At 41.1% G+C, this 20,714-nt stretch overlaps 1 protein-coding gene across 1 annotated transcript in view; it reads right to left on the reverse strand.

The window, feature by feature from the left end:
* Positions 1 to 1,832: 1,832 nt before the first annotated feature.
* arhgap32a (Rho GTPase activating protein 32a) overlaps positions 1,833 to 20,714 on the reverse strand; it is a 38,296-nt gene continuing 19,414 nt past the window's right edge. The window contains 18 exon segments of the mRNA XM_054795342.1: positions 1,833 to 4,702; positions 4,859 to 4,978; positions 5,085 to 5,465; positions 5,555 to 5,633; positions 5,635 to 5,857; positions 8,473 to 8,686; positions 8,750 to 8,895; positions 8,974 to 9,081; positions 9,205 to 9,287; positions 10,986 to 11,130; positions 12,750 to 12,852; positions 14,277 to 14,426; positions 14,517 to 14,598; positions 14,901 to 14,978; positions 17,895 to 18,017; positions 18,154 to 18,246; positions 18,540 to 18,677; positions 18,740 to 18,826. Coding sequence (XP_054651317.1) covers positions 2,685 to 4,702; positions 4,859 to 4,978; positions 5,085 to 5,465; positions 5,555 to 5,633; positions 5,635 to 5,857; positions 8,473 to 8,686; positions 8,750 to 8,895; positions 8,974 to 9,081; positions 9,205 to 9,287; positions 10,986 to 11,130; positions 12,750 to 12,852; positions 14,277 to 14,426; positions 14,517 to 14,598; positions 14,901 to 14,978; positions 17,895 to 18,017; positions 18,154 to 18,246; positions 18,540 to 18,677; positions 18,740 to 18,826 — 4,371 coding nt within the window. The 3' untranslated portion in view covers positions 1,833 to 2,684.

Here is a 20,714-nt window from a genome sequence, read left to right on the forward strand (position 1 = left end):
GCGAGGAGAAAAAGCTTTTCTCTTTACCCACGCTTCTCAGTGATGGATTTCTAGTGCAAACTTCAACTACTGTATGATACATTTATTGTATAATTATTAACTGTCAATCTATTACATTTTAAAGGCAATTCTTGTACTAGCTATCATGAGACTGTCTAGTTGCACCAAATGACATGACTGCTAAATGAGCACCTAAGTATACAATATGTTCACATTATTTCATTTCATGTATCGCAGTTCAGATCAGATTCCAGTCCCGACAGCGATAAGTGAATTTCCATTTGAAGTAGGATTCCTTATTTATAAATGGAATATTTTTGTAGGTAGAGCATAGAAAACTCGTTTACGACCTTGTAAATACATTTTTTTTCTCTAGCCACCCCTATAGTCACCTTTACACTCGTATTACCCAATATAGTAGACTTTATAATAAGAGTAAATAAGCCACTTGACATAAATAAGACTTGTGCTTGTGTGTGCTCCCAAGGAAGCAGAGTGAGGGGCAGACAGGAAGGAACATCAGGGGTTCAGAGTTGAGTTTCAGCTTGCCGTGGGTTGCAGTTGCAACAGTACCCTATGTTTTTATTAGGGATTTTTATTAGAAATTATTGTGTCTATTGTGTGATAATTGAAACCTGTAATAAAAGCCTGTTGTTCCGGCGATCAAGTCTGGTGTGTCGAACATCAACATTACAGTAACATTACTGACACCTAGAGTAGAGTACTATGTGGACGTCTTTGCGTCCTTTGAATGCCTTATTTTTGTATTTTAGTTGATTTCGCCATTTTCATGCATGACAATGCGCCATTTAGGGAAAAAAAAAGTATGTTTTTGACCAATAGGCCGTATTCAACCACAAAACAGCATTTAAAAAAGTGATAGCCACGAAAAACCTGGGTTTATCACAGTTGTATAGCACAGAAAATACTGAATATTTTCGTTGTTAATTGCATAGAAAGCCTGTTTGTGACCTTCTAAATACGGTTTTTAAAATTATTACAGCCCTCTAGGCATGAAATAACACCCATATTGTCAACTTTACAATCCTATTACCCAATATAGTCGGCATAATAATAAAAAATAAGCCATAATATAGACTCACACATTCCGGTTTCTGACAGTACAACCAGCGATGGCTCTCATCAATGTAATATAATATAACATTACTAACACCTAGTGATACTAGGTGCGTCAATGCGTTTTCTTAATGCCTTATAATTGTTGTTTAGCTCATTTAGCCATTTTTTGCTTGATAATGCTTCATTTAGTCCAAGAGTACTTGCTTAAATATGCATATTTTTTTACTTAATAGGTCGTAGTCAACCAAGAAACAGCCATGATTTATTCATTGGCCACTCCTTTGGAAAATAGATGTCATATATGACACACAACAACATAACAATGAGTGGGACAGGAAGACACAAACGTTAGCAACACTAGCATACTGTGTGTGAGCTAATGTTAGCTACAGTGCTAACATTACACTCACATGTTTATACTTACCTCTCCCATGTCCACAGCTGACTAACGGGTATTTGGCAGAGCTCTGGCCTTTATTTTGAAGATGTGAAGCAAAGTCTGCTTTTCTACACGCTGTCCTCCATGAAGTGGTGGGCGCATACACAGGGCGAGTCAAAGCTGTGTCATGTCCACGAGAAAGGAAGTCCTTCCTTCATGACAAACTCGAGGCACACATGAATTATTCATATCATTAAAAAGTCTACTTTTCATCATAGAGGACCTTTCAATGTAAAAATGAGTAAAACTCTCTCAAAATACACTGAATCTATGATGAAAAAAAGTATGAGATTAATGAACAAGTTGGCCAAACTAGAATGCTAATATATTTATTCTCTTGAAGACAACCACTAAATGAATGTACTGAACATGTCTTATAGAATAAACTCCTCTATATAACTTAATGAGTAAAACATAATTGTAATCATTTCTGTCAAACACCACATTGCTCCCTAAAAAGAAGAAATAACTCTTTTTTGACAAAACAACACCGCCATACAAAATATACTCTTCTCACAGGGCGAGCTGCGTAAATAAAATATTTAAAGTACCTTTAACGCAAATCATTTCATTGCATTTTAAAATGTGTACTGAAAGCAAAGTCAGCGATTACAACAATGATGTTGATTCCCGTTTCACTCCTTAAAAAGTGCTTTTTTTTGTTGTTTTTTTACATTTCAAAACAACTCCGAGCCAGCAAGCGGTTTCACACAGAAAAATATAAAGTGTTTATATTGTATTAGGAGGATTCATTATTAATACTCGGTCAAAAGTGCGTTCCAGACTGCAATGATAAGCGGGGCAAAAAGTACAGTACATTGGCCACATGTTAGCTGTGTGTCATCATACAAAACATACAGTACTATCTGTTTAATTCCAAGTTATTTCATACACATTCTTAAGCATACTTTAACATCAAAAATAATAAAAGTGTACCTTGTCTTCCCTTGTGATTTTTTTTTCTAGACTCCATAAAAATGAAAGACTCTTCAATGAAAGAATCATTCGTGAAGGCGACACTACCGACGGCAACGTTTAGCAGCTCCTGAAGGTTACGATAAAGACTTTGAGTGAAACAGTCTGATGGTCTGGCAGAGGATAAAGTGCTCTTCTCCTTTGGCCCCAGTGTGGATTCACATAAAAAAAAAAGAAAAAACAAAAGTCGTCACTCATGGACTCCAGCTTGTGTTCTGACTGCAGAGTGATAAAAAGCTTCCTGAGCCAGAGGCTTGGACAGCAGTTTGTGTCCGTGGGAAGCTGCGCCGTCCTGGCCTGGCGAATATCCTGGCCCGGCTTTACTGGCTCTTGCGGGTTTAGGCCTGGGAGCGGCGTAATACCCCCCCAACATGTGGTCATATTGTGTGGGCCTGACTTTAGTGCTCTGAGTCCTTCTATTGAGCTGAGTGGAAAAGGATCCAGCGTGTTCAGCATCTGGCGGCGATTTGGCATAATGGTGGCAACTTTCTTTGATGCTCTGCGAGCGCCCGGGCCTCCGGAGTATGTTGTCACCTCTCATCGATGCTCTGTAGCCGCCGCCGGTCATCTCTAACCAATCCGGCTTGTGGCCTCGCATTTGGGTCCTGTCGCCCCACTCTGTGAGGTTAGCGCGGCTCTTCTCAGGAAGCGAGGGGATTTTGCGAAGCGGCGCCTGCTGCAGGGTGCTGTCTTTGATGCCGCGGCGGGCCGGGCCTGGTTTCGCCCACTGTCGGGTGATTTCATGCTCCGTCAGGTGGGACCCTTGCGATGTCGATTTTGCAGCTGCTTCCCTTCTGTCTGCAGAGAGTATCCCATTTCCAGGATCTGACGTACTCCTGATGTGCTTTATCTCCCTTCCCATTGAGTCAGCCGGAGAGACGGGACTGTGGTAGGGAGATTGCGGTGAGCACATGTTTTTGTGCCCACTTTGATTCTCCTGCTTCTGATAAGCAAATCTTTCTGACTCCATATACACCCCCTTGTCTTGAGGGTGGCCATGGCGTGGAGAGTAGTGGTAGTATTCGGACGACGCCCTTCCCTTCATGGAACGCATTCTGTAAGGCTGACTGTTGCGTTGGAAGGGATCTAAAGGATAACGCGAGTCATCACAGGGACTCAGGTCCGAGATGGGGTTATTATGGAGGACCTGCACGTCGTCAAACTGAAGCAGCCTCTGATAGAGCGCCTCCTGCTCAGAATAAAACATGGTGTCAGGGGGCAGGAGGCCAGTGGCGGCTAACTCATAGCGACTAATCTGCGGGGTGTGGAAAGAGCGAGCCCTCCTGATGGCAGGGTGCAGGACGAGTCCGTCATCTGACCTCTGCCAGGGGCTTTGTTGTCGCTGTCTGGCACCAGTAAGGTGCTCACCTTGGTGGTAGCGTCTGTACTGAGGTGACAGGGGGTGTCCTAAGCCTGAAGAGCTGGAGCGGTTCTCCGACGACTGCCTGTACATGTGTCTGGGTCCCGAGAGGTGACTGGGCAAAGCAGCAGGTCGAGGGTACTGAAGTATTCTTCCAGGTTGAACATGCTGCGGATGCTGATGGTGTGGGTTGCGATAGACGTCATCAAGCCGGCCGAGGGCTCTGTAGCTGTGACGAAGGGCTGACGGTGACTGGAACGAACGTGGAAGGACTTCATCGATAGAGGCGGGCATGGAGGTTTCGGCGAGAACAGCGCGGAAATTGAAGACATCGATGGTGTCCGCGTTGGCATATATGGGAGAGGTTAGGGGGCTGTGGACAGAGCAGACAGGCTCAGTAGGCGTTGAGACGCCAACACTGTGGTAGGTGGGTTCTTCTGGTGTGACGTCATCCGGTCTAGAGCCCCTCCTTTCTGCACTGCCCTCGTCCAGGCTCCCTGACCCGAGTGGGCTAACATTAGGAGTGAAGTTACATGAGCTATCCTGTCCTTCAACAAACTGCAGCGGCTGTGAGTAGACATGCGCGGGCAGGAATTGGACCGGAATTGAGTTCTCCTCCGGTATCCATCTCTGCGTGAAGACGTTGAGCTCTAGGGCAGAGGGCCGAGGGGGTCGGTCTTGAGCTTCCTGTCGTTGGAGAGGGTGAGCCCGGTGACTTCTTTGTCTCTGGGAGCCGCGGCTGGCCTTCTGGGCCGACTCAGCCAGAGCCAAAGCCAACTTGCGTGCAGCACTCGTCGGGGAAGGGTGAGGAGGGAGAATAGACACTGAACTCATAAGTCTATCTGCTCCTGGGGGGGGATAAGACAAACAACGCTACAGTATGACAGGACAAACAAAGCTATGGTAAGACGTGATGGGACAAGACACAAAAGCTTTCATAAGAATCTACAGAATGTACTAACTAGAAACAAGAAGTGATGGCTTTAAAGATGGTTGATAATGACCTGGATCAGGCAGGTTCTGTGTAGACTCTGTTAGCACTGACGCTTGGCTCGCTGCACTGCAATGTCGGTAGGGCGCTCGGGAATCCTTCCCATCCACCATAGCCCCATCGGACGTCCCTACTGTGGGGGGAGAAAAAGGGTCAAGTGGGACTGAAGCAGATGATAAAGTCTGACGAGCTGAAGAGATTCTGCGGCAAGAAACACTCAGAAGTGACCTTCTGTTTACCTTTTGTAAGAGTGGGGCTAAACTCTGGAGAGAGAGGGCTGTTGTTGTTCGGAGAGGTGACGGGATCTGATTCACTAGAACACCCGGCGCTCTTCCTCAATTTCTGCCCTTCCTTGTTGCGTTGAGGCTTAGGAGTCGCAGAGACCAAGCTGAACTTGAAGGACATGGGGTCAAAGTCCAGGGTGGAGATGCCAGCAGCCGGTGGATAAAGGTCAATGTCATCCTCCTGGTTTGGAGGTGAAACCGAAGTGTGGATACCGTCTGCACCATTCTGACTGAAGAAAAGTTTTCTTTGACTCCTGCCCAAGTCTTCTCTATTCGATGCAGAAACAGCCTCACTAGTGGAACAAGGGCCGAGGTGCTGGTACTTTGGAGGTTCTCCTGGGGGGCAAAAACACATCATTAAAACCTCTAATGCCATAATGCCATGACCACATAGCCACTTAAAGAAAACCTCAATGCATGATGACCTTCCAGGGTGTGCAAGGAGGTGAGAGATTCTTCACTTTTAGCAGAGCGCAATGTGCCGCTGTCACCTCTCCCACCTAGCACCAAAGAAACAATGATGGTATCTGTCAATAAACAACAGTGGCATCCAGATGGCATTGGAGGCGCTGACCCGACCTGGCAGTGCGATGCTCTTGATCTCGTTGGGCTCACTGGGATGTCGCTTCAGCTTACGCTTGGACACTGAGTTTGACTTGCCCAAGTGGAAGAAGGAAAGCCAGTTCCCCACAGGAGACTTCTTGGCCTTGGAAGGAGCCCGTTTGGCACTGAAAGTAAAGAAATAAAAAAAATAGATGTGATAATCATTTGAAAGGTATAGAAAACCATATTCTATCTCAGGAATCGTCCATTTGTCTATAATACTGTACATTTATTTACCATAAAAACTGTTGAATACAACAATGAGGTTCCAAGTGCCAGTCTCATATAGTTGCCTGCCCGGCATGAAGTCTACAACCATTGCTCGTATCTCTGTTGCAATATCTCTGTGTGAAGTTAGTATTTTCTCCCGGTTCACGGGTTTTCTCATATGCTATTGGAGATTTTCAACGTCCATAAGTGCGAATGGTTGTTTGTCTATATGTGTCCCACTAGTTGGCGACCAGTCCAGGGTGTACCCCGCCTCTCGGCCAAAGTCAGCTGGGATAGATTCCAATTTACTTGTGACCCTAATGAGGACATGCTGTATAGAAACGGGATGGATGAGTCTCGAAAACCACACTTACATTAGCAGTTGCGGCTGTAGGCAAACACCTGATGTAGTATTTATTAACTCCACAAGATGGCAGTACTTGCATTTGAAGTGTCAGGAGTGGTCAGCATCCTGCAACTCTATCTAAATCTGCATGTGCTTTAAAATGTGGGTTCCACTACTATAAGAGAGCTACGTTTACTTTCTCATGCATTCCAAATCATTTTCAAAGTACTATGTTGTCATGTCATGTTTTTTTGTAGCGCCACATTATGTAATAATGGTGCATTTTGTAAACTGTAATACATTTTCACCTCATTATGTAGTAATGCCACATTTTGTAATCTGTTGGATTTTGCAATACAATTGTTGAACTCATTTTGTAATAAACTTTGCTGCATTTTGTAATTACTTGTTACATATTACAAAAGTTATTATTACAAAATGCAGCAACATCTATTGCAAAATGCGCTCAAGAACTGCATTACAAAATATGACAGATTATTACAAAATGTGGTCTTATTACATAATGAGGTGAAAATGTACTACTAGGCCTGTCACGATAACCAATAAATCAATTAACCGCACGATAAATAATAATAACATGATAATTTTGCCGGCCTCAACATATTGACATGTGCATGCATGTTTGTTTTCCTCCTCTCTCACAAGCGGTTCATTCTGTGCATCTGTCTCAACACCTGGGCGTGTTGGTTCTATAGCGGAATGAGTGAACCCTCCCGTCAGTCATTCAGTCTTTTTGTCCCAGTGGGACACTACCGAGTGTGCACTCGGTATCGGACACTTTCTTCGTGCCTGTTGTGTATAAAACACGATCTGATGTCTGATTTTCAGCCCGTTTGCCCATCGTCATTTGGTGACATGAAAAAGTTTGTGACAAAGGCAATGAAATAAATACACAAAACCGTGGAACTTACGCTTTAGCTGCCATGATTCCCGAAGTATAACATCTCATTGTGCACCAAACGCATTTTGCTGCATCCAAAACATGTACTTTGACCAAACTCAGACAAAACGTTACACCTCATTCTAGGTAAACAGTGTGTTCCACACACAATGTTGCAAGTGAAAGTGAATTAAGGAAGTGTGTATGCAAATGAGCTAACATCTGCACTATTTCCGGGTTATTTCTCAATTTTTGTTGTTGTTGTATTCAAACAATAACGAAAGCGGCGTACTATCCATGATACGTGTTATGGTTGTCTACTGGTCTATTTTTCAATCAATCAATACACTTTGGGGAACTATTGTTTTACATCATGTTTCCACGGAAGGTGAAGTGTTACTCTTGTGCTAACTAACAATGCATTGCAGAATACTTCAATTGCATTAAAGTGCAGTTTTCTTTACAGAGACTTGATACTCCATTTTATTTGTTTTTATGGTTGTGTGTGGTTTTTACTGAAGTATTTTTTCTTTCTTTACAGAGACAGGATCTATTTTTTTTTATTTTATTGTTTTTGGTAATGCTTGTGATTTTTATTTAAGTAGAATTTTTGCAAAAGGAGTCCACTTTATTTTCATTGTTTTTTTTTTTGTTTGTTTAATCTATTATGTTGTTTAAAAGCTCTTGACATCTCCACTTAAAATGTTGAATATTCTTGAGAAATTAAAGTTTATTGCTTTTGATGTGGTGTACTTGCATTATTATGCCATATATTTTCATTACATTAATGAAAAAATGCTCTCAAAACAATGTTGACAATAATATAGTTTATCAGCAATAATTTGTAGGACAATTGTCGTCCAGCAAAATTTGTTATCATGACAGGCCTATGTATTACATTTTTACATAGTACACCGTTATTACTGTACATAATGTGGTGCTACACGGCCTCTTCCAATTAATGCGCCACGCTCTTTGCAGTTTACGTAGACAAATGTCTGTGACACTAGAACTTGTTAATTTTATATGTCGCCAATTTTATGAAATATTAACTTGCCACAAACTAAACACTAAATTTAATGAAATGTCCCCAATCACCAAATTTACTGTGCTTTACTTGATTCTAAGTCTTGTCTGCAGTGAAGAAGAAAGATGAATGTTTCATTAGCGTCAGCATTATTAATGTATTCAAAATCCATTTTGAAGACTGCAGTTCCAATTTGTAATCAATTGAATGGGGTACAGTGAAAACAAAGCAAAAATGAGACAGTCCTTGAACGCACCTCTCCATAGGGAGCTCAATGACCGTATGGAACTTGCCCAGCAGCGCTCCGGGTCCCTCCCCCACCTCTATGTAGTCACTGTGGGTGAGGCAGGGGGTGGTGGCAGGGGAGCTCAATTGTGCCTGACTGCGTGCTTGGGCCTCCTCCAGAGACAGTAACTTTGTGGACGGGGAGCACACCAGGAGAGACTTGGGTCTAGATAAGGTGCTGTTACCTTGGAGACAAACACAAAGCGTTAGCACCACCTGCTGGACGCTGTGGTTCTGCCCTGACTTACCGGTGCTTTCCCGTATGATGGCGTTGAGTTTGGAGCTGAAGAGTGCCTCTGTGTTGTTGAGTATGAATTCCACGACGACAGACTGGATGCGCACCTCCATGAAGGCCGCCGTGCCGCTGAAACACGCTGACTCGATTTGTTTGGACCTAAAACACAGACCCAACAAGACAGTCCAGCAGTGCTGATGGCTCTGATTGAACACTTAGCTGCCTGCCATTAGTCACCTGAGCAGATTTGGTGCCCAGACGATGGCCAGATTTTTTGTGTGCATGTTAGTGACTGAGCTAAATGTGGCCAGACGGGAGAGATGTCTCATGAGGTACTCCAGCGTCCTGTACACAAACAGTTTCAAATGCTATATACACACACTTTGGTTTGCACTTTCTCACACAGGTTAAGAATAGCCACTTCCATTTAATGCCAACAGGGTGCAACACAGAGCTTATCAAGCTGACCTATAATGTGGAGGCGGCAGCTGCTGGATGACATTGTGAATTTTAGCCAGCCTATCTTCATCTGTAGCTGCAGACACAGCCTCCTGCAAGGAAAAAAAAACGTAAGACTGACAGGCATACCATCACATTCACCCTCTTTGTCTATATATACAGTGGTTTGAAAAGGTGTTTGCCCCCTTCCTGATTTCTTTTTGTTTTTGTTTGTCACACTTAAATGTTTCATATCATCAATCAAATGTAAATATTAGTCAATGACAACACAACTGAACACAAAATGCAGTTTTTAAATGAAACTTGTTATTAAGGGAGAAAAAAAATCCAAACCTCTATGGCCGTGTGTGAAAAAGTGATTGCCCCATAAACCTAATAATTGGTTGGGCCACCCTTAGCAGCAACAACTGCAATCAAGCGTTTGCGGTAACTTGCAATGAGTCTCTTACAGCTCTGTGGAGGAATTTTGGTCCACTCAATGTTGCTCAATTGCAATTCCACCACATTGGAGTGTTTTCGAGCAAGAACAACCTTTTTAAGGTCATGCCACAGCATCTCAATAGGATTCAGGTCAGGACTTTGACTAGGCCACTCCAAAGTCTGTATTTTGTTTTTCTCCAGCCATTCAGAGGTGGACATGCTGGTGTGTTTTGGATCATTGCCCTGCTGCAGAACCCAAGTTGGTTTGTTTGAGGTCACAAACAGATAGCTGGACATTCTCCTTCAAGATTTTTTGGTAGACAGCAGAATTCATGGCTCCATTTATCACACAAAGTCTTCCAGGTCCTGAAGCAGTAAAACAGCCCCAGATCATCACACTACCACCACCATATTTTACTGTTATGTTCTTTTTCTGACAGCGCTACTTTTACGCCAGATGTAATGGGACACGCACCTTCCAAAAAGTTCAACTTGTCAGACCACAGAGTATTTTCCCCAAAGGTCTTGGGGATCATCAAGATGTTTTCTGGCAAAATTGAGATGAGCCTTAATGTTCTTTTTGTTTAGCAGTGGTTTTCATCTTGGAACTCTGCCATGCAGGCAATTATTGCCCATCGTCTTTATTATGATTGAGTCATGAACATTGACCTTAACTGAGGCAAGTGCGACCTGCAGTTCTTTGGAATTTGTTGCGGGGTCTTTTGTGACATCTGGATGAGTCGTTGCTGTGCTATTGGGGTAATTTTGGTTGGCCGGTCACTCCTGGGAAGGTTCACCACTGTTCCATGTTTACGTCATTTGTGGATAATAGCTCTCACTGTGGTTTGCCAGAGTCCCAAAGCTTTAGAAATGGCTTTATAACCTTTTCCAGACTGATAGATGTCAATTATTTTCTTTCTCATTTGTTACTGAATTTCTTTACATCTCGGCATGATGTCTAGCTTTTAAGGATTTTTTGGTCTACAGCACTTTGTCAGGCATGTCTTATTTAAGTCATTTCTTAATTGAGAAGTAATCAGGCCTGGGTGTGGCTAGAGAAATTGAACTCAAGGGGGGGAGGCAGGGTGCGGGGCGCATCACTTTTTTATGTGTGGCCATTTACAGAAATATATATACAGTATATATATATATATATATATATATATATATATATATATATATATATATATATACTGTATATATATATAAAATATACATCTATTCTTGATTCAGAGGAGGCAGTTCTATTTGTTGATAGTTTGCACAACAGCCCCACTGCTCCTAGAAAGCGCAACACAAAAGCATTGACACCATTTTCGAGCAGTATCAGGAGCACTGAACAAATCACAGTGTGCCCCACTTTCACTCACTGAGAATTTGTCGTACAGTTGGTAGGTGAGCAGAGGGTTGGGGAGCTCTCGGAAGTACAGCTTACAAAGGGAGCCCACAGAATGGATGTCCTGTCTAAAGACATCTCGGCTTAGGTCGGGAATCTGTTCCGAGTCGAACTCGTGTCTAAAATGGAGACACAAAATGATAAGATACGGGACAGTGTAGGAGCAATCCTACTGGCCGTCTGTTGCTGTAAACATAAAAAAAGAACAATGTGTCTGTTTTATGCTAAAAAACAATGCTTTAGACTACAGTATATACTATTTTTTTTCTTGGACCATTATGACTTTCTGATCGTGATATCATGTTTTCATTCTTGTACCATTCATTTTTTTTTCTTCTTACATGACAACTTCTGTCTCACAATGTTATATTATTCTACTTCTGACATTTTTCCCCCATTGTTCCATAACAATGTTAATTTTTTGTAAAATTCAGACTTTCTTGTACCTTTGCACGTTCACATTCATATTCTCATAAGGTTACAACTGGGGATGCTCCGATCAATCGGCCACCGATCAGTATCCGTGGAAAAGTACATGGATCGGCATATGCTGATCAATGTCTTTCAAAGCCGATCACAAAAAAACCACACCTTTCCTTCACATTGCGGAGGCGTACGGAGACAAACCCCACACAAACTGCCATGTGCAACTTTTATGCAATTTGTCAGAGTGGTGTAAAGCTTGCATCATGCAACAAAAAAAATATCTGGCAGGGGAGCACATTAAAAAGCCTTAACACAACAAATTTAATATGGCATTTGAAGAACAAACACTCGACGGAGTATAGTGAGTTTTAAAGGCTCACAGGGAATGAAAAGGAGGCAGCCAGTGTTGACTTCTGCCACCTAGTGCTACGGCGCATGTGTATAACACACTTCTTCTAAATGTGCTTCCTTTCTGAATGAATCTTTCACAATGTTGTTAGTAAATAATGCTATATTAGTGTGTTTTGTCATTTAATATAGCTTTACGTTGCAACGTGTACTGTCAATACGTGTTTACACTACAAGCTATTCAATGATGACATGTATGACTTTTTAGGCTATGATATTCATGTCAACATGCCAAAAACCTGCTTACATTTTTGTTATGTAGCTGCATAGCCAAGTGAAATACACACTAAATCCACACTATTGTGCTATGGGATGCAGAACTACAAAGGCAAGAACTTTATTACAAGAGCACCACCAGATAATGTACTCTCACATCGAAAGTCTCCTTAAAGAAGTTTCACCGGTGCTAGGTGTTCTCTTTAAAAAGTTAGTAAAATATGCTGTCTAAATGAAGGTGATTGTATGGTTCCTTTTTTCAGATCATATTGCCAATAGCAGGGGTGCAGCCAGGAATTCTCGGCCCCATGAAAAAAAAATCAAGTTAGAAACGTACAGTTAATCCATGCGATTGGTATCTGTATCGGCCGATGTCAACCATGGGTGATCGGCAGTATAAAACCTTAATCAGAGCACCCCAGTTACAATTCCTATTACAACATGTAATAATGTGACTGACATTATGACTTCATTCAAAAACATACAAATTATCAATAGGCCGACCTTGCTCGACTGGTTAAGTAGTTATCATTTAAAACACGTCAAAGCACTTTCAAACAAAATGAAGCACTTGTTAAACCTGAATAACACAGCATTCAAATTCAATCATTATCAACAATGTCAAGCACCTTATTTTCAAGGAACCTTATTAAAAGAGATACTCCACACTGAACAAAAACCAACCAACCTGAGTTTCTGGATGTTGGACGAGATCCCAGATAGCCTGTAGATTCCGTCCACAACTCCACGCTTTTCGATGAACTCAGCACAGCTCTGAACGACTTGAGGGACTGCAGGAGGGGAGAAGACGGACAGTCAAAAGACGACCAACGGCTCTCAGCGTTGGTTGCATTGACTAATTGTTTTGCTACAGGCGAGCTCCTCATGCTCAGAAGGTGCATGTAATAACACGACATTAGTCGTCATAAGCTATAATATCTAATTCCACTTAAATCCTGTTAAATGGATGAGTCTGGCTGGCTGGTGATATTTGGTGTTTTTTTTCCTTCTCTCACTATCAATAAATCCCTTGAGAGGATTAAAAACAGACAGTGAATTGATCCGACTAACACGTGCAGCCTAATGCTGCTACTGAAGTTTATTTATCCAACACTCATCGTAGGGCCTCATATAAAAGAACATACTTAAAATGTTGCATACAGTGTCCCACAAGTAACCACAACCCCTCACACACCATTGTATTACCTTCTTAGGGGACCGTGCTACATAAATTAATCTTGGACAACAGAATAGATAAAAATGACTCAACATGCAGCTATTATTATCTATCGTAAATAGCTGGCAACACAAGTGAGTACACAGTGTTCAGAGTGAAAAGTGTGTCATTTTCACTAGATATCAATTCTACAGTATATTGTGGATGGGGTGCATGTCTTTCCCTCCTTAAGGTGGCAACAATGCACTGTTGTGCTGTTTGAAACCGGCTTTCATAGGAAACTAACGAAGTTTGTTAGCATATTGTAGTGAGCTTGAGTCGCACAGGAAGTAGTCATAGGAATCTGAAGCTTGCTTTAAAAAAGTGCTTTTTAACTGTCTACAAATACTGCACAAAAGGACAGACGGTCATCAACACAGACAGGTCAACACAAATGGAACACACAACGCAAGTGCACGACATGACAAAATAACGCTTACACACTATACCATACTACACCCGCATCTACAATCCGCAAGGCATGCTGGGTAACTGTGTGGTAGCTACGCTTCCCCAAACGCAACAGTATGCTAATTGAGCATGGCAAAACGCAGGTAGACAAAATATGTATTTTCCTACACTGAGGACAAACAAGAACAGAAACCTCAATGTGTCGCGTATGGCGCGGTATCGGCAAAAGAGAGCAGGAAACCATCAAGGTAGGAAAGTGTCATGTGACCACACGCTGACATTCACGGATATAAGCCTCTTTCAGTTATGGGTCTGTGATGTTAAAAAAAGCTACCAAAGAGTCAATAAGATGTTATTATTAAACTTGTTGGTTCGGGTTGGTACACTTAAGTTAATCGGAACAAAAGGTAAACCTATTATATATATATATATATTGTATATATGGATTTTCGCCATTGGCTGGTCATTTCAAAAGTATTGTCCCTTGAGAAGTCATACTGTAATAAAAAAGGTTGCTGAAATGTAAGGGGTGCACTCACTGAGATACTGTAAAATGAATGCAGTGATTCTGCAGTTCTGTTGTTTCACCTTCGTGTTCTGCGTTGTGGAGGTGTTCGCCCAGGTCGCAGCCGAACACTCGCTCCCTGAGGATGCCACGCTGGCGTAGCTTCTGCGGTGGCGGTCGGGACTTCATGAAGGACCTCAGGAAGGTAACCAGCTTGCCGTGCTTCTTACACACTGACGAGTAAGACAAAGACACTACAATTCACTCCTTTCTCCTGTCCCAGGAGAAAGTGGTAAATGGACCATGAAAATGAGAAGGAGTACCTGGTTTGGGCACTGAGCTTTGAACACTGGGGGGGATCTTGTCGTTTATCAGTTCGACACAGTCACATGGGAAGAAACCAACCTGAGAACAGACAAGAACAGACGGACATGCTTGTATTTGTGTAGGGTTGAAGGAGCAGACGTTGTCAAGTTGTAAGGCCATTGTGTGTGTGTGTGTGTGTGTGTGTGTGTGTGTGTGTGTGTAAAGTGAAATAGGTCAACGAGCATGAGGATAAGGAGGTGCTTCAGGCGGAAAATGTTTACATCCCACTGCGAATATCAGTCAGCGAGGAAACTAAAAACATGTTCTCTCAACCCATTCATTTATCATTATATGGGATGACCCCAATAAAGTCCAATTACTCTATTAATCATGTGATTTACCTGAAAGCCATGTTTCCCTCTCCACCAGCCGGTGTCCTCTTTGGGCGGCATATCGATGACAGACACAATGTCTCCCACCTGGCACAGAAAGGGATGATCACATGTACATTAGTCAGACATTACAACACTACATTAGATACAGTATATTTTAGGCTTTTAGGCTACTCATTGCATAACATGTGGACCGTCAGAACTCGCAACAAAGATTTTGACGTACGATTTTCAGGAAAATTAGGTTAAAAAAAAAAAAGGTCCACTCAACCACAAAGGGCCAAAATGCAAAATGGAAATGATAAAATAAAGGTCTCCTCTCCTCTCCTATGCTATGCTGCTGGCCGAAGGAAGAAATACAGATTTTCATTTGATTATTTTAACATATTTGTCAACATTCCTAATTATTTACGGAATATTCTATATATTTTTATTTGTATATTTATTGAATAATATTTGTAGCTCATTAAACATGTTAAAATTTTACATCAAGGGTAAGTTTGAACGTTTTGAGGGCAAGAGTGTGACTATTTCTATTATTTTTTATGGGCAAAAAATTATTTTGAATTCAAACAAAGGTCAACAACTTTCTAGAACTAATGATGTTTGACTCCAGAAGGTTTAATGCAGGGGTGTCCAAACGTTTTCCACTGAGGGTCGCATCCTAAATATCAAATGATGGGGTGCAGCCACTTTGATATTTTTATGTATTTTTTTTATATATTGTAAAAAGACAAAAACATGTGCCGTGGGCCAATGAAAAACAAGTTGCGGGCCAAAAATGGCCCCCGGGCCACACTTAACACACCCGTGGTGTGAAGTAAAAATTTCAACCCCAAACAATAATTTCACAACCATGCAATAATATGCTTTTGTTAATTAAAAAAAAAAAGCTTTAGCAAAAATCACTATTAAAAAAGGTATTATACAGCATTTTATTATTTTTATTATTGTCATTATACTGTATTACACTATGAATATCACCTCTGCTGCCTTTGGTTTATTTGGTTACCCAATGAAGGGTTTTATACAGTATGTTCTAATTTGAATGAAGACACAAACCTTTGTAATTTCTTACATTTCTGCATGAATTGGTCATAAAATGTAATCTGATCATCAAAATCACAAGAATAAACAGTGTCTGCTTGAACTAATAGCACACAAATCATTGTATGCTTTCCTATTTTAAAATTGAAAATAAAATGTAAACATTGACAGGAAGGATTTAATAATTGGTCGCGCCTTCTTCTTCTGAAGTCATTCTGTTGTTGATTTGCTTCTGTGTATTGGATCATTGTCTTGTTGGAACACCCATCCTCTTTTGAGCTTCAACTGGTGGACAGATGGCCTCAAGTTCTTCTGCAAAATATCTTGAAAACCCTGTGAATTCATTTTTCCAGTGATGATAGCAAGCTGTCCAAGCCCTGAGGCAGCAAAGCACGCTCATTATGCTCCTCCCACCATGCTTCATAGTTGGGGTAAGGTTTTGGTGTTGGTGTGCTGTGTCATTTTTTCTCCACACTTGCCATTCTGTGTTTCTCAACTTTGATTCAAACCAAATTCAACTTTGGTTTCATCTGTCCAAAGAATATTTTGCCAGTACAGTCATCCCCTGCTTATCGCCGTTAATTGCTTCCAAACAAGTAGGATTCAATATTAATAAATGGAATATTTTCATGGTTGAGCATAGATAACCTGTTTATGACTTTCTAAATACAACCTTGACCATTATTGCAGCCCTGTAGACATGGAATAACACCCCTATAGTCACCTTTACACTCCTATTGTTCTTTTGTTTACACCACATTGCTCAACTGTAATGAGCAGGTCACGGGATCCCTGCAGGGACACAAGTGACTGCCATGGCTTTAAACATTAGCAAGGCAGCAAACTACCTAGTTAGCCTTCGATTTATTTACTGTATTCTAACCTTAAAAAATGGTTTAAAACGGAGTGGCAAGAAGGACAAAGAAGCCAAAAACTTACCACTTCCACACTGAATTGAAGGAGAGCTTCTTTTCACTCTATCATGTTGGACATGCCATGGTTGACTATACTGTATGTAGTGTGATGGTAATCCAATGTCATGTCTCAATAATGGGACATTATCGACACCTAGTGACCAAAGTACTACATATAACTTGTATTTCAATATTTTTTGACTAATAATAGGCCATACTCGACCAGGAAAGAGCAATCATTAATTAAGGAATTTTTCAAAAATCGCGAATAAGCGAGGGAGCAATAACTGAACCACGTATGTAGCGAGGGACGACTGTAGTGCTGTGGAACATCCAAGTGCTCTTTCGAAAACTTCAAACATGCAGCAATGTTTTGATTTTAGATAGCAACGGTTTCCTCCTTGGTGTTTTGCCATGACCTACATTCTTGCTTCATGTTTTACGTATGCTAGATTTGTCAACAGAGATGTTTGCATTTGCCAGTGAAGTCTTCAACTGACACTCTAGTGTTCTTTTTTACATCATTGAGCATTCTGCACTGTGTTCTTGCAGTACTGAACTTACTCCATTTACAGACAATTTGTCTAACTGTGGACTGATGATACTTTTGTAACCTTTTCCAGTTTTCTACAATTCAACAATTCTTAATCGTAGGTCTTCTGAGAGCTCTTTTGAGCAAGGCATGGTACACATTATGCAAGAGACAATGCTGTGTGTTTTTTAGCAGCCAGAACAGCTGTACGCCACACCTCTAATCTTGTATCATTGATTGGACTTCAGGTTGGCTCACATCCGACTGGTTAACTCTTGGGGAATCTCTAGCCGAGAGGTTTACTTACTTTTTCCTCCCTGTCCTGTGACTGTTTACATGTTATTTTCAATAAAAAATATAATTGTTTGTGTGGTATTATTAGTTTAAGCAGACTTGGTGTCTTCATTCATGTGATTTAGATGAAGATCTGACGACATTTTATGACCTATTTATGCAGAAACCCAAAGGGTTCAAATACTTTTTCTTCCAACTGTATGCGAGAGACGATACCTCAAAAGTCAACTCGTCGGTGGCCTGAGCTGTGTAGCGTTTAGTGACGTGGGCGGCGGCGATTGCAGGGACATTGATGGACGCCTCCTCGGACACCAGAAGATGGTTGCCCTTGTTGTCAACCTATAAACACAAGCTTTTACTGGAGACAATTTCCCAGTTCGACAAAAGTAGATTGGACTAAAATCCACATATTGCTTTTAGATGGAAAATCATGTTGACAAATGTTTAAATATACTGTAAGTAGAGGCTATATTACCTCCATCCATGTTAAAACTGGACCACAGTTGATCTTGTTGTCAGCGATGGCTGAGAAGCGGGACAAGTAGGTGGCCAACATCTTGGTTACTGACTGAAAGGAAACACTATTAGTGTTAAGACACTCATTAGACACAGCATTAGGTACACCTATCCATTTTAATTGGCATTGTCAGATACCTCACACTTAACATACGTGTGGTTTACGGCATCGTATGGTGAGCTGTTTCTAATATTTTGCCCTCCTGATGTAGCCAAATAACCAAACTGTGCAAATGTAAAATAAAGGCAGATTTTTGGTGCAGCTTTCGTTAGATTGTGCAAGTGTGCCTAATAAGTGTATGTTCATTCATAATGACGGTGATAAAAAGTGCAGCTCCACTGTACCTCAGCTGTGTCCTTCACTGGGTCGTATTTTGGCAGCTCAGTGAGTTGTGAGTAGCGGCGGTCATAGATGCACAAGTGCAGATGTTTGTCCAGCACGCGGAAGTCCTCGTAGGATCTCTTCACCAGCCAGTTTCGAGCCTGCATGAGAAAAAAAAGTGTTAAACAAGTTTGAGGAGAAATAGAGGACTCAGGAGGAGTACCTGGCAGGTGATCTGGACGAGAAAGAGCAGTTCTTTGGACTCCTGGCCCGCCTTTGGTCCTTCACTCTGCCCCTCTGCAAAGGCCAGCTAAGAAAGAACCAGAGAAGTGGGGTGATATTAGGGGAGCTCGGGTTCTAAATAATTGATGAGACTGATACGGCATCCAATGTGGATGTGACCTGAAGAATCAGAAAACACCATGTCCCGCCTCTATTAAAACCACATTCACAGTGCGCTGCACGAACACATAACACAAAATAATCTCAGTGTTTTTTTTCATATGCCAGCTTTCATCACTGTCTTCATAGTCACCCTTATGGATCATGCTCTATTCATCAGTCGTGCAGTATGACATGTATAATTCATTATACAGTATAAGCTGCAATATATGAGCGCTTTGAGGCAGTGCTCTAGCTTGGATTTATTTTTTACGCTGCTCAAACCCAAAGTCCTCTTTAGCGAGGTTCTGTACCCAAAAAAAAGAAGGGGTCTGGGAATACATTGGCAGATGTTAGTGAGGAAGGAGTCGAGGGAACTTCTTGTTATTTATAACGGCTTGCAGCACATTGAGATCTGCTTGTTACACAACACACAGCGACCCAGTTACTGCTTTAATGCGTTAGACTGGAATAGGCTGATGAAGGCTGGAATGAGACTGTCGATGGTTATAAATTTATATATATATCATAATATATATATTTTGGGTTTTTTTTGTTGTTGTTTGTTTTTTCCAACAGATTGGTGGCATTAAAGCACTGAAGAGAAGATGGTGACAAAAAAACTAAATCAATTTGAATTTTGAATTTTTATTTTTTTAGATTTGAGTTGTTTTTTTTTATGAGAAAATATGCAAGATATAAAATTACAACCCAATGTGACGTTAAAAAAGGCGGAAAAAACCCAAAATAAGTTTACATTTTTTGTTAGATTTGAGTTGGGTTTTTTAATGAGAAAATATGCAAGAAATAAAAATACCATATGTGATGTTTAAAAAAAGGGGGAAAAAAAACAGTTTGAATTTTTTTTTTTTTTTTTTTAGATTTACATTTTTTTAAATTGCACTTCAACCCCAAATTGGAAGAGCACCAAACAGGACACCTTCACACATGCCCACCTCCTGCATATGAGAAATTAAGGAAAATGCATTCAAAAAATGTAAATAGAAATGTGCATATTTATCTGGATATGCACTAAAATTGAAGGGATTCTTCTTTGCACTGTGCCCCATCCTTGTACCAAGTTTTATGGAAAATAGTTTTGCATCCTGCTAACAAACACCAGTTCTGAAAACATACATGTCCTCACAATCAACACCAAATGGTATACATTCATAAATACCCAGTTGCCAGATTTATTTTAAAAATCTTTCAACAAATTCTTAATCTGTACGTTTATCCAGATCTTCACCAAAATGTAATAGCTTTTGTGTACTTTTGCTCACCAAAAAAGAATTATAACTTGCTTGAATTAACTGGAAATGCACTGGAGCGCAGACCTCAGCCAAAACTAAGGTTGCGAAGGATAAACCGATGCGACCAGATATCCGGTTTGAAAACGGAACAATTTGGTTGCGCCGGTAGCAGCCTCCTGTATCGATAAGAATCAAATCTTTAGATGAATTGATTGTGGAGACATGCACTGGGTATCGCAAGAGAAGCAATCGGTTGACAGCGTCTTTTAAACATGAGAATGGATGTTAATAGTAGCAGGCGAGCTAGCTAGCTAGCTAGTCACCACGAAATACTTTCAACACATCAGCAAAAAAATAAATTTGGAACGTCTGGATTATACAAGAAGGGTGCAAAACTTGACCAAACAGACCAACAGAGCCATTGTTTTATAATGTAAGATTAATGTCTACATCAACAAACATTAACCGTTGAATCGAATCAAATCATATGTTGTCCACTGCATCATATCGCATCGAGTCGCGCTGTTTTTGAAGTCGTTGAATCGTATTGTAACCTGTCTATCT

This window comes from Dunckerocampus dactyliophorus, chromosome 12, assembly GCF_027744805.1.
Source record: "Dunckerocampus dactyliophorus isolate RoL2022-P2 chromosome 12, RoL_Ddac_1.1, whole genome shotgun sequence".
Classification (NCBI taxonomy): Eukaryota; Metazoa; Chordata; class Actinopteri; order Syngnathiformes; family Syngnathidae; genus Dunckerocampus; species Dunckerocampus dactyliophorus.